At 42.9% G+C, this 13,590-nt stretch overlaps 1 protein-coding gene across 1 annotated transcript in view; it reads right to left on the minus strand.

Moving 5' to 3' along the window:
- The window catches only part of CD2AP (CD2 associated protein), a 470,782-nt gene that overhangs the window by 215,983 nt on the left and 241,209 nt on the right, over window positions 1-13,590 (minus strand). Inside the window, exon 6 of the mRNA XM_069236053.1 lies at window positions 11,993-12,192. Coding sequence (XP_069092154.1) covers window positions 11,993-12,192 — 200 coding nt within the window. The remainder of the gene's footprint in view (window positions 1-11,992; window positions 12,193-13,590) is intronic.

The following is a 13,590-nucleotide window of genomic DNA, read 5'->3' on the forward strand; positions in this document are numbered from 1 at the left end:
AAGGAAGTCCACTGGCAACGTTACTCAACTAGAGGGTGCATTGTGGTCAATATATTCCATTCACTTGTAAACTTTATCAAGGAAGGGATTAGTTTAAGGTGTTTATGAAGCTACCCCTAACAGAAAACTAGGAGTAAGTAACATTTTCTTTTCTTTCATTAACAGTCACAGTAGTAGGTAACTAAGACAGGCTAGATTACCTACCAGTAATCGTCATTACTCCAGCCCACATCATTCTTGTCACATTCACTATTATTTGATCTCTTTGAAAGTAAATGTGTAATTGTCACTATTTATCAACATAATGAAAAAACTGCATTTCTCTATGTGTGAATCTATGTACAGATAGATAGACCTGTTACAAATAAGACTGAATGTATGAGGTGATGGACAGTACCTGAGCTGACATTGTTAGCAGCATACTAGATTTATGAAGACCCATACATATCTTTGGGGCATACCTGCAAGTTCCACTATGTACCTTGCAATAAGGACCGTCCACTTTTAATGTGGCATCAAACATTGACTGAGTAACCTATAGTTGTTCACAATTAAGCCATCAATCCATACATAATATTAGTATTAGTTACTTGATGCATCATGGTACTCTTACATGGTTAAGATATGGTAAACATCTGACTATGCTTTGCCTCTCTTGCAATTAGTTTAACCCCTTCTGTGCCTTGGACGAGATGATCTCGTCCAAGGCTACAGTTCCCCTGTGCCTTGGACGAGATCATCTCGTCCTAGGCACAGGGGAACTTGGGGGCGCGCTAGCGCGCCCCCCGTGCACCCCCCTTCCCCCCCCCAAGTCGGGATGGAAGGGGAAGACCTTCCCCTTCCACCCCCGACCCCCCCCAACCCCCCTTGTGACGTCAGCGCGCGCGCTGATTTGTCACAGGGGCCTCCCTAGTTGCGCTGGAAGCTCTGCTTCCAGCGCGATTGAAAAAGAAATGCAAAAGCATTTCTTTTTCAATCACTTGGGAGGTCCGGAGGGAAAGGGAAGTCCCTCCGAGGGTTTCAAAAGCCGGATTGCTTGCAATCCGGCTTTTGAAACCCCACTAGACAACAGGGATTTTTTTTTTTTTATTGAAACACACAAAGGGAGCGACCCCTTGGGCAAGGGTCGCTCCCAGGGGGGGCATTTTTTTGAGAAGGCCTTTTCTGCCCCCCTGGGGGCAGAAACCTCTAGGCACCAGGGACCATTTTTTTTTATGTTTCATTTCTTTTTTTTTTTGGTGGGGAGCGACCCCTTAGGCAAGGGTCGCTCCCCTTGGGGGAAAATTATATTTTGGCCATTTCTGCCCCCCTTGGGGGCAGATTGGCCTATTTTGATGAGGCCAATCTGCCCCCAAGGGGGGTAGAAACCACTAGACACCAGGGAATTTTTTCTTTGCGTGAATTTCACGCAAAGGGAGCGACCCCTTAGGCAAGGGTCGCTCCCTGGGGGGGGGAGGGCAATTTATTTTAGGCCATTTCTGCAACCCCTGGGGGGGGCAGAAACCTCTAGGCGCCAGGGCAAATTTTTTTTGGGTGTTTTTTTTTTTTTTTGTTGTTTCTTTTTTTAGAGATGGGGAGCGACCCATCAGGCAAGGGTCGCTCCCCTGGGGGGCAAATTGTATTTAGACCATTTCTGCCCCCCTGGGGGCAGATTGGCCGATTTTAGGGGGCAGAAACGACTAGGCACCGGGGATTTGTTTTGTGGCGCCAATGTCACGCAGGGGCAGCGACCCCGTAGGCAAGGGTCGCTCCCGGGTGGGGTGGGGGTTGGGGAGGGGGAAATTTATTTTAAGCCATTTCTGCCCCCCCGGGAGCAGATCGGCCTAATATTAGGCTGATCTGCCCCCGGGGGGGGGGCAGAAACCTCTAGGTGCCAGGGCAATTTTTTTTTTTTTCTTTTTTTTTTTTTTTAGAGATGGGGAGCGACCCATCAGGCAAGGGTCGCTCCCCTTGGGGGGCAAATTGTATTTAGGCAATTTCTGCCCCCTTGGGGGCAGATTGGCCGATTTTAGGTCAATCTGCCCCCAAGGGGGCAGAAACCACTAGGCACCGGGGATTTGTTTTTTGGCGCCAATGTCACGCAGGGGGAGCGACCCCGTAGGCAAGGGTCGCTCCCGGGGGGGTGGGGGGGGGGCAAATTTATTTTAGGCCATCTCTGCCCCCCCTGGGGGCAGATCGGCCTATTATTAGGCCGAACTGCCCCCAGGTGGGGGCAGAACCCTCAGGGCACCAGGGCAAATTTTTTTGTTGTGTTTTTTTTTTTTTTGTTTGTTTGTTTTTTTCGAGATGGGGAGCGACCCATCAGGCAAGGGTCGCTCCCGGGGGGGGAGGCTGGGGGGGGGCAAATTTATTTTAGGCCTTTTCTGCCCCCCCGGGGGGCAGATCGGCCTATTATTAGGCCGAACTGACCCCAGGGGGGGCAGAACCCTCTAGGCACCAGGGCAAATTGTTTTGTTGTGTTTTTTTTTTTGTTTGTTTGTTTTTTTCGAGATGGGGAGCGACCCATCAGGCAAGGGTCGCTCCCCTGGGGGGCAAATTGTATTGAGGCCATTTCTGCCCCCCTTGGGTGCAGATTGGCCGATTTTAGGTCAATCTGCCCCCAAGGGGGCAGAAACCACTAGGCACCGGGGATTTGTTTTTTGGCGCCAATGTCACGCAGGGGGAGCGACCCCGTAGGCAAGGGTCGCTCCCGGGGGGGGGTGGTGGCTGGGGGGGGGGGGGGGGGGGGGGGGGCAGATTTATTTTAGGGCATTTCTGCCCCCCCCATCCCGGGGCCGGCTGCGCTAGAGGCCAAACTCCACAGGTAGGCACTTTGCAAAAAACACCTCTGTTTTCTGTGAAAAAATATGTTCTGTCCACGTTGTGTTTTGGGCCATTTCCTTTCGTGGGCGCTAGGCCTACCCACAGAAGTGAGGTACCATTTTTATTGAGAGACTTAGGGGAACGCTGGGTGGAAGGAAATTTGTGGCTCCTATCAGATTCCAGAACTTTCTGCCACAGAAATGTGAGGAACATGTGTTTTTTTAGCCACATTTTGAGGTTTGCAAAGGATTCTGGGTAACAGAACCTGGTCCGAGCCCCGCAAGTCACCCCATCTTGGATTCCCCTAGGTCTCTAGTTTTCAGAAATGCACAGGTTTGGTAGGTTTCCCTAGGTGCCGGGTGAGCTACAGGCCAAAATCCACAGGTAGGCACTGTTTTCTTTCAAAAAATGGGATGTGTCCACGTTGCGTTTTGGGGTGTTTCCTGTCGCCAGCGCTAGGCCTACCCACGCAAGTGAGGTATCATTTTTATCGGGAGACTTGGGGGAACGCTGGGTGGAAGGAAATTTGTAGCTCCTCTCAGATTCCAGAACTTTCTGCCACAGAAATGTGAGGAACATGTGTTTTTTTTAGCCAAATTTTGAGGTTTGCAAAGGATTCTGGGTAACAGAACCTGGTCCGAGCCCCGCAAGTCAGCCCTCCTTGGATTCCCCTAGGTCTCTAGTTTTCAGAAATGCACAGGTTTGGTAGGTTTCCCTAGGTGCCGGCTGAGCTAGAGGCCAAAATCTACAGGTAGGCACTTCGCAAAAAAAACCTCTGTTTTTTTCCAAAATTTAGGATGTGTCCACGTTGCGCTTTGGGGTGTTTCCTGTCGCCGGCGCTAGGCCTACCCACGCAAGTGAGGTATCATTTTTATCGGGAGACTTGGGGGAACGCTGGGTGGAAGGAAATTTGTAGCTCCTCTCAGATTCCAGAACTTTCTGCCACAGAAATGTGAGGGACATGTGTTTTTTTAAGCCAAATTTTGAGGTTTGCAAAGGATTCTGGGTAACAGAACCTGGTCCGAGCCCCGCAAGTCAGCCCTCCTTGGATTCCCCTAGGTCTCTAGTTTTCAGAAATGCACAGGTTTGGTAGGTTTCCCTAGGTGCCGGCTGAGCTAGAGGCCAAAATCTACAGGTAGGCACTTCGCAAAAAACACCTCTGTTTTTTCCCAAAATTTAGGATGTGTCCACGTTGTGCTTTGGGGTGTTTCCTGTCGCCGGCGCTAGGCCTACCCACGCAAGTGAGGTATAATTTTTATCGGGAGACTTGGGGGAACGCTGGGTGGAAGGAAATTTGTAGCTCCTCTCAGATTCCAGAACTTTCTGCCACAGAAATGTGAGGAACATGTGTTTTTTTAGCCAAATTTTGAGGTTTGCAAAGGATTCTGGGTAACAGAACCTGGTCCGAGCCCCGCAAGTCAGCCCTCCTTGGATTCCCCTAGGTCTCTAGTTTTCAGAAATGCACAGGTTTGGTAGGTTTCCCTAGGTGCCGGCTGAGCTAGAGGCCAAAATCTACAGGTAGGCACTTCGCAAAAAACACCTCTGTTTTTTTCCAAAATTTAGGATGTGTCCACGGCGCTAGGCCTACCCACGCAAGTGAGGTATCATTTTTATCGGGAGACTTGGGGGAACATAGATTAGCAAAACAAGTGCTATTGCCCCTTGTCTTTCTCTACATTTTTTCCTTCCAAATATAGGAGAGTGTGTAAAAAAGACATCTATTTGAGAAATTCCCTATAATTCACATGCTTGTATGGTCACCCCGGAATTCAGAGATGTGCAAATAACCACTGCTCCTCAGCACCTTATCTTGTGCCCTTTTTGGAAATGCAAAGGTTTTCTTGATAGCAATTTTTTACTCTTTATATTTCAGCAAATGAATTGCTGTATACCCGGTATAGAATGAAAACGCACGTCAGGGTGCAGCTCATTTATTGGCTCTGGGTTCCTTGGGTTCTTGATGAACCTACAAGCCCTATATATCCCCGCAACCAGAGGAGTCCAGCAGACGTAACGGTATATTGCTTTCGATAATCTGACATTGCAGGGAAAAGTTACAGAGTAAAACGTAGAGAAACATTTATGTTTTTTTCACCTCAATTTCAATATTTTTCTTTTTCAGTTGTTATTTTCTGTAGGAAACCCTTGTAGGATCTACACAAATGACCCCTTGCTGAATTCAGAATTTTGTCTACTTTTCAGAAATGGTTAGGTTTCTGGGATCCAGCATTGGTTTCATGCCCATTCCTGTCACTGACTGGAAGGAGGCTGAAAGCACAAAAAATTGCAAAAATGGGGTATGCCCCAGTAAAATGCCAAAATTGTGTTGAAAAATTGGGTTTTCTGATTCAAGTCTGCCTGTTCCTGAAAGCTAGGAGGCTGCTGAGTTTAGCACTGCAAACCCTTTGTTGATGCCATTTTCAGGGGGAAATCCACAAGCCTTCTTCTGCAGCCACTTGTTCCAATTTTTTTGAAAAAAACGACATTTTCACTGTATTTTGGCCAATTTCTTGGCCTCCTTCAAGGGAACCCACAAAGTCTGGGTATCTCTAGAATCCCTAGGATGTTGGAAAAAAAGGACGCAAATTTGGCTTGGTTAGCTTATGTGGACAAAAAGTTATGAGGGCCTAAGCGCGAACTGCCCCAAATAGGCAAAAAAAGGCCTGGCACAGGAGGGGGAAAAGGCCTGGCAGCGAAGGGGTTAAAAAAAACAATGCAATCTGCTTCTCAGTGATCCTAGAGCTCAGTTTACTCTCTCAACTCTCCCAAACTCACAACTCTCCCAACCACATTGTAGCACAAGTAGAACCGTATCCTTTGTCCCGTCTGATGAGTTGCTAGAATTGTTAGAAGATTCCAAAACATGGAGTTAGGGGAGTTCTTCTGAAGGTTTCTGAAACAATCCTACATAATTTTGTAACAACAACCCAAGTCCACCTTGGCTGGGACAGGGTTGAGTTCCTTATCAATTGTAATGAGATTTCCATAACATGAAATAATGTCCTATGCAATTTACCTGCTTTCTAGACAACTGTAGATCTGTGGCTTACCCTAGTTTATCGTTTTTAAACCTTCATCATTAAAAGTATCTTCTTGCTTTTCTTGACAAATGTGGCTCAATCAATTTCTTTTGCTCACAGCTTGTTAATGATTTACTTTCTACTTCCTGGACTACTTGATAAGTCATTTGGAGGGGAAAGGGGGGGAAATGGCTGCCAGCCATTCATAGACACTCTTACCAAGTAAAACGTTTGAAAAATGATCATACTCCACTAACTTCACAGGCAGCATACCACTTACATGACTGATTAAATTAATATAATTTACCACCCTCCAGGGGATACTCTGTCCTTTGCTAAAGTCTAACCTTCCTACAACAATATTTTTTGGAGGACTTCAACTTGCACTGATGTCATTCCGATGATACACCAGTCTCTAAGCTTTACTACACTTTTTCCATTAACTTATGTCGAAGGATTGAGTTAGACCTATTAATTTGCTAAAGTAGCTAGTCTAACGTTACAGACCCTCTTCTCCACCACTGTAAACTGGGTGGTTAGTTAAGTAATTTCCGTATAACTTTCTCAAAGCTTCTTTTTAGTATGCCACACAAAACAGACGCTATATCTGTATGACACTATCAAAACTCCCCCTTAATTTAGAATCCTTCTCTCAAGAGTAGGAGATCAACTGTAGCATGGATCATAACAATAATAGGAGACCAAAAAATGCATTCAACAGAAAGAGATGACTGCAGAAAAGAAAATCTCCTAGGGGACCCAAACATGTATGCCACCAAAACATCATTTACTAACCGGAGATGCTTTGTAAAGATGATTTGAAGTATAAGAAACTAAATTTTAGGCCATGTCTACATTTTTCAGTTTATATGATCAATCCAGCTAAAATGGTCTAAAATAAATCCAGTACTGTTAAAGTGACAACTAATTTCCTTCTTACTCTCATCAACAGCAATTCCAAATGAAACAGATTTTGAGCAGAAATTTAAAAAGTCTGAACTTTCCTGCACAATGCCTACTTACTTGGAAATAATCTGGTGTGTGGGTGTCATTCAAAGAAATTACTCATTGTATTTCACTATGGAGAATGTCAATTCAACCTTCACTGCTGTAGAGGGAGGTCTATATATAACTAGGACAGAAACACTCACTGTTCCACCGCTTGACAAGCTATGTTTCCTAGTGAAAGTCCAGTATTGTTTGGTGGAGACAGTATAATATGTAAGAATCCACAAACTATCTACCTGATAATCTTTAATCTGGCATTAGAGCGAGGTGTGGCATGTAGACCTTCATGTTTCATATAACAGATGATGTAATGAGCACCCTTAATAATTGTGATTCAAGCCTATGCATCCTCCTGGGCTTAATAGATCAAATGAGTAATCACTAAACTGCTTACAAATTCTCCAAGAATGCACAGGAAATAAATGACAAAGACAAATCTACACTCTCACCTCAACCCTCAAGCAAAAGCACCCAATAACAACTCAACTCTGCCAACAATACTTTTTGATGCACACAAGTCAGACATTAAAAATATACTACAATCATTAGTCTAATTTAGATTAGACAATGGAAAATCTATGGCAAGGTTAAATTATGGAAAGCCACTGCTAAACCAAAGACACCATACTCCCCTGAAGGTAGCTGAACATGTTGCACCCTCAGCTAGCATTGGAAGCAAAACACTCTAAATGAATCACCCTTGTTCTCATCCCACTTTATCTGCTTTCCATTTAAGTTGGGAATACATAACTCTTGAATGGGGCCTGGAATCCAATTGAAAGCTGGCTTGTTAAACCAAAAATTGAGATCTCAACTTACCCACCCCAAAAGAACTATGATGTAATCTCAACAGAGTATCATGCATACATTGCTGTAATCACCTTGTGTATTCACTCCTCAGGTGGCCTTTTATACAGGTACTGGAAAACATGTATACTTTTCTCACAGTAGCATCTGTAAAGCACTCTGACACACCCGGAGTCAGGTTCACGCTATATGCAACAATTATTATATAACATGACTATAGAACAAGAAATCATTCAATTTATTTCAGTTTCTAAGTGTTCCATATCCAGCTGCAATTGCCACCCACCTCTAGAACGTTTTCTTCTCTTAGCAGAACTTGACCTTGTTCTTGTCCAAGATCAGTACAGGGTCTTAAAATGCAGATATAGAACCACTTTCCACTTCCTCTTCTTCCTGGTCAATTTGGAAAATATCTTCTGCTCTGTGAATAGCGTGACTTTTCCAAACAATCTTGTAAGGTTTTTTTTTTCTCCAGATTTCCCCAGTACAATAACTTAAGAAACATTATTCATAATAAAAGGTCAAGAGCTGTCTTAGAAGCAGCATATACTCTCGTGAATTTCAAGTTCGAATTTTAGTATTTGTGGAATTGTTCTTTCAAGGCATATCCCATTAAATTATTTATGTTGTGAAAGAAGACTGCACCTCTGGCTGTTGTCTTCTAGCTTTGCTTCAATTCTCTTGCTTCTCCATTCTGCGGCAGAGGTCAGATTCCTTGTTTAGTTCAGCTACATTTCTCAGTATGGATCATCAGTGTTACGAGGCCAGTAAGGTAAGCGTAACATCTGTTTTAGTTTCAGTTGTTTTGTTCCCATTTGTGCCCACTAGATAGTTCTCATTTCTTCATGTTTGCAGGGACTGTAGGTTTGAGTGTGATGATTTTTATGGAGTAGGAGTCTCACGTTCCTCAAATATGCATCTTTCTGATAAATTTTGACTCCGTATATCATACTAACGTTTGCATAATTTTTAGATTATATAATGCTACCTTGATGCACCAGTTTATAGGTGACAACATGATTTAGTGCTGAAATTTGACTGTTTCTCAAAGCTCAGGATATATTGCCATGCCTGCAAATTATCACAAACAAGACATAGCCTGGCAGATCTGTCAGAGGGCACCACTAGACCTCCAGCCGTGTAATGTTTACCGAAGTTAATTTCTTCTTCAGATACAGATTTTAAATTCAACCCCAGGAAACTGCAATGCTGGTTTAATTATCTGGCTGTCTGATTCTTGGACGATTGGTGAGATTAGGAGTGACAGCAGTAATAATTCAGAAAAGGTGCTGTCTGGAGGTCACTCATTGCCACTTTGGTCATGATGTACATAATTACTGATGTGTGTTCCAGATTGTGAAATATATTTATCGTATTATTCTTCTGGTTCACAATGCTCTGCCAATCATAATGATTCAGTCTCGCTTATGACATTGAATTATTGCATAATAATCCATGAGCATTAAAGTCTTTACATCTGCAGTTTCTTATATGTGGCTTTTGAGCTACAAAGTTAATATTTTTTCCAAATTACTTGCAGTTTATGATCAGTAGCTTTATTGTTCTCTCACTGTTTGTTTCCGCCTGCTTGCTGTTTGATGTGAGGATTAATTATGCCTCTCTGTTTTTAATGCAGCCCTAATGGATGCTTATGGATGTTATCTACATTCCAAGTTTTCACTTAGCCTTCATTACAGACTGTTCTTTCAAGATTATTGCCACCTTTAATTTTTTTTTTTAACTCTGCTGTCAGCAGCAAAAGTACTTGGTATCTTTCTCAGTAATTCTGCTGTCTAATTTTTATGCACATTGTTTAGATCACTCATTCATTTGGACAGTTTAAAATATCATCTAAAAATATAATCTGGCTTCACTCTCTACCACTCACAAACGTACTACTAGCAAGTAAATGAGCTTCTTCAGTAAGAGTGGGTGCTGCTTGCCTCAGTGTCACCCTTGGGTTGTGAATGACTTCAGGAACCCACCTGGGAGTACACTGCAATATCCTCTCACTCCCCTCTCCAAAGACAACCACATCACTGCTAAGCCCAACAGTGGCAGCTGTTTCCAAGTTCATGGGGAAAGACACTTATGGTGCCTGGCTGATAGCATGCAGAGTGAAGAATGACAAATCTGTAGGTCTGTCTGTCACGACTACAAAACCTTCGTCAATACATGCAGTCTCATATGTGAGGGGGTGATGAGCTTTTACAGTGAGGTGCTGTATAACTGAGGTAATCTTCCTTCCAGTTGCATAATCTTCAACAGGTTTGCTGTAGTAATAGTTTAGGAAAACAACATGATCAAGTAAACTGGAGAAGAAACTGCAGATCGAAATAAATAAAATGTCATCTCAACTGGAGGTCTAGTAACAAGGGGGTGGGGGTTGACCAATTTAGCCCATTGTTGCAACTGTGGATAATAAAAGACCAGCATTCTAATGATTTCCACCTTTATGAATTTATTCGGGGGTTTTAGGTCCAAGATGGCCTAAACTCCTACTCTGGGGGTTCTTTTATTAGGGAATAGGATCAATAGATGTCTTTGCTCCTTTGATAATAAAAAACGTTTTCAACATTTGTGTTTTTATCAGTGATTGAACATCTTTAAAAAGCCAAGTGACTAGGTGTGATCATTATAGTTAAGACACTTGGGAAAGAATACATGAACCCAAGAGTCAACGTTTGAACAAGTGAGATGAAATGCAAACTAGCAGGATGATGATTCCATCAATTCGGACATGACCAGATACTTCTATGGCTCTACAGAAGTTCCTTGTGAGTAGGGCTCAGCAATTCAAAGACTGCAAGAAATAAGGACGTGGGACATTGCGACTACAACGGAGTGTGAATGCCCAGAAGGTTCAGTATAGGTTTAACAGTGGTGTCTTGTTTACATCAATGCTACATACGCTTGGCCTGCACCCACATAAGGTGAAGTAATGCAATGCTCGTACATAAGTGCTTGTTGGCAGCACCACATTACAGCAAAACTCCTGAAAATATGTTTTTCAGTATATGGGCAGTGCATTAGGTTGAAAACTTATTGGATGAAAATCCTTACATTGTTTCTGAATGCATGTGGAACAACAGGGGCAGCTTTGTGTTTTCTCTGTTAACACATTCCACATATACACTGTCCAAGAAAGAGCAAGTTACTAAGTAGCATCCAGGCCATCACCTCTACCCTCCACACCACCATAAATGGAGTTATTGAGTTTTGTACAAAGCCGTGTTCAGGCCTCTCCAAACATTATAGAAAAAATAACTACTGCTACTCGCTGACACGTGTATCTAGCAGAGGTGTTGGTGGCTGATTAACACATCTTTTTATTGAACTTGACACCAGCAAATAAGACCTGGCACAATCCTGACACAGTAATCACTTAAACTTCAGATTTTTCCTTAATTAAATCTTTGATAATAGGAATTGTGCCCCATGAAAATTCAAGTTATATGAAAAGTACAGGGCTATGTTGTATGTGCAAACCTCTACTTAAAGAGAAGCAAGAATATCTTAATACTTAACTGAAGAAGCAGATTTCTGGTTAGATACATGTACTGAATGCTAAATACATATTGAACCAGTCCAAGAAATGATTAAGGGATCGTTTAAAGCAAAGCCTGCTGATGTCGCTAAACCCCTACTTCCAGCTCCTTACTATACACCTCCGACCTTTCACATGAGCATTTAGTTTATTAGCTTATTTCTAACAGGTTTTGAAATAAGCATGTATGCATGCTATCTTGCAATGGGCATGGACCACATCCTTTCAGGAAATGAAGATTCAACTTCAACAGTACTGCCAATTGTTACAAGTGACTTGGACAGACATAGGAAACCACATTTATTTGAAGTAGGTATGTCTACATCCTCCCACAGAAGCTCACAAAGTTGGACACTACTGATAATTGTTCCAGACCAAATGCTACTAAATCACACTAAGCAAATCAAAAGCAGTGCTGGAACCATGCTGTTAAAGGCAAAGAATCTTTGAACCTTTCTTTTACCAAAGAGTATCTGTAACATAGTACTAATACTGCAATTACAATAGGGATCTTAATGTCACCCTAGGTAATGCAGACAAATTACTAGAGAAGGTACTGGCCTTTTGTCTCCGTCTCTGGAAGATGCCCAACCTTGAAGTAAGTAACTCGGCTAAGATTACATAGCTAATGCACTTAACAAGAGTACCATAGGCTAAGCCACTTTAGTGCACCCCAAGCAGAAGGCAGAGGACAGGAAGTGAGGCTGCCTAATCTGGACTCTAATACTAGCAACTGGAAAGAAGCAGTTGAAAGACATACATGAATATATTTTATTGTTGGGTTTACTGATTACTATAACTTACATACCCTTTCCAGTTTTTTGTCCTCGACATCCGAACTGGAGATCCTAGGTTTGAGTCTCACACCACCTTCTTTAAAAATATCTCCCAAGCCCACTCCTCGAATCTTCTTTGGCTGTGTCTGAGATACAGATTCAATTCCATTTCCCGGTGACAGTACAGGAGAGACAGGAGTAACAGGAGAGTTGAGACCTAAAACGCTAGGCTCTACAAAAACAAGCAAAATAAAATAGTTTTTTTTTTTGTTAAAGCACAATTGTATTAATGTTAGATCGCATATCAAACAACAAACATTTTCATATTCAGGACCATTTTTCAAAGAGAATAATTAGCCTACAAAAACTATATGTGCAAGATAATACTGCACCCAGATTTGCATTAAGGAAATACTCTCTGAAAAAGAAAACACTTCCAAAAACTGAGAATGATCTCTTTCATCATGTTTCCTAGGGCACGTGCTATCCTCCCAGGTTGGAAGTGTGGAACAGGCCACTCCTTTTCTTGAAAAACACGCAGCCGTATACACGTGATCAACAGAGGGTGGACAGAAGGCACAGTAAAAGAGGGCTTCAACTATTTAAAGTACATTACTCCTTGGCCATAAGTGAGGGAATTTGATGTTGTCCAAGCTAAGCTTAGAGCTCTCGCTGTCATTTGGTAGAACTTCAAACTTCTACCAAATGATAGCGAGAGCCCCAAGATTCAGCAAATAAAACAGACCTGAGGCAGACTCACCGCTATGCTCTCTAGAGTGTAGCATCCGCAAACCAAAAAGTCTGTCAGCCACCAATATATCCCTTTACAGCCTCAAATTCTAGTAAGACTGATAGTCTGAATAAAAATGTGTACAGTTACATAACAAAGCCAGCCCTTTCTTTACCATTTCTTGATCTTCAATATATTGGAAATTGCAGTATCAACAACATACCAAACTCATCATGTGTTCTATAAAATAAATATAAATAAGAAACCGTTTAACCACTTAAAAACTACACACTAACTCCACGTGTGGAGAACGTGAACTTCATGTCCATGCATTACGGGCAAGAAATTGCCCCGGTAGTCATACACGGGGGATTCCATATTTATGCTGCAACTTTGGCCTGGTAATGCCCCTGCAGCCTGGAATGTATTTTCTTTTTTATCTCAGTGATGCACAGCACACCATGCATAAATGAATGACAGCACTGAAACTGACCCAGAGTCTAAGAGTTTGGGATTTAGTGTAACTGGTGCTCAGGCACATTGCTAGAGCCTGAGCACCAATCTGCACAGGATATAGGAAAATGGGGAGGGTGGGGGTGGTTATGGGATAGGATGGGAGACTTTCCTTTCCAGCTGTAATGCTCCCTACTTGTTCCAGACTGGGGACTGCCACAGGAGGGTGGTCCCCAGGCAGTGATGCTTCCACTAACCACAAGACATTTTTTCTAAGGGGGTGAAAAGGCTTTGAAAGGCCAACTACCTTCATTCACTAATAGGTCAAATAGTCTTTCTGCCCAGCCCGGGAAGGGCCACAGACTGGTTTACACTTACTCAGGCCATTCCAGGAACAGAAAGTCTACTAGGCACCAGGGATACGCATTGAAAAACTAAGGGGCAGAC

Source organism: Pleurodeles waltl, chromosome 5 (genome assembly GCF_031143425.1).
Source record: "Pleurodeles waltl isolate 20211129_DDA chromosome 5, aPleWal1.hap1.20221129, whole genome shotgun sequence".
Classification (NCBI taxonomy): domain Eukaryota; kingdom Metazoa; phylum Chordata; class Amphibia; order Caudata; family Salamandridae; genus Pleurodeles; species Pleurodeles waltl.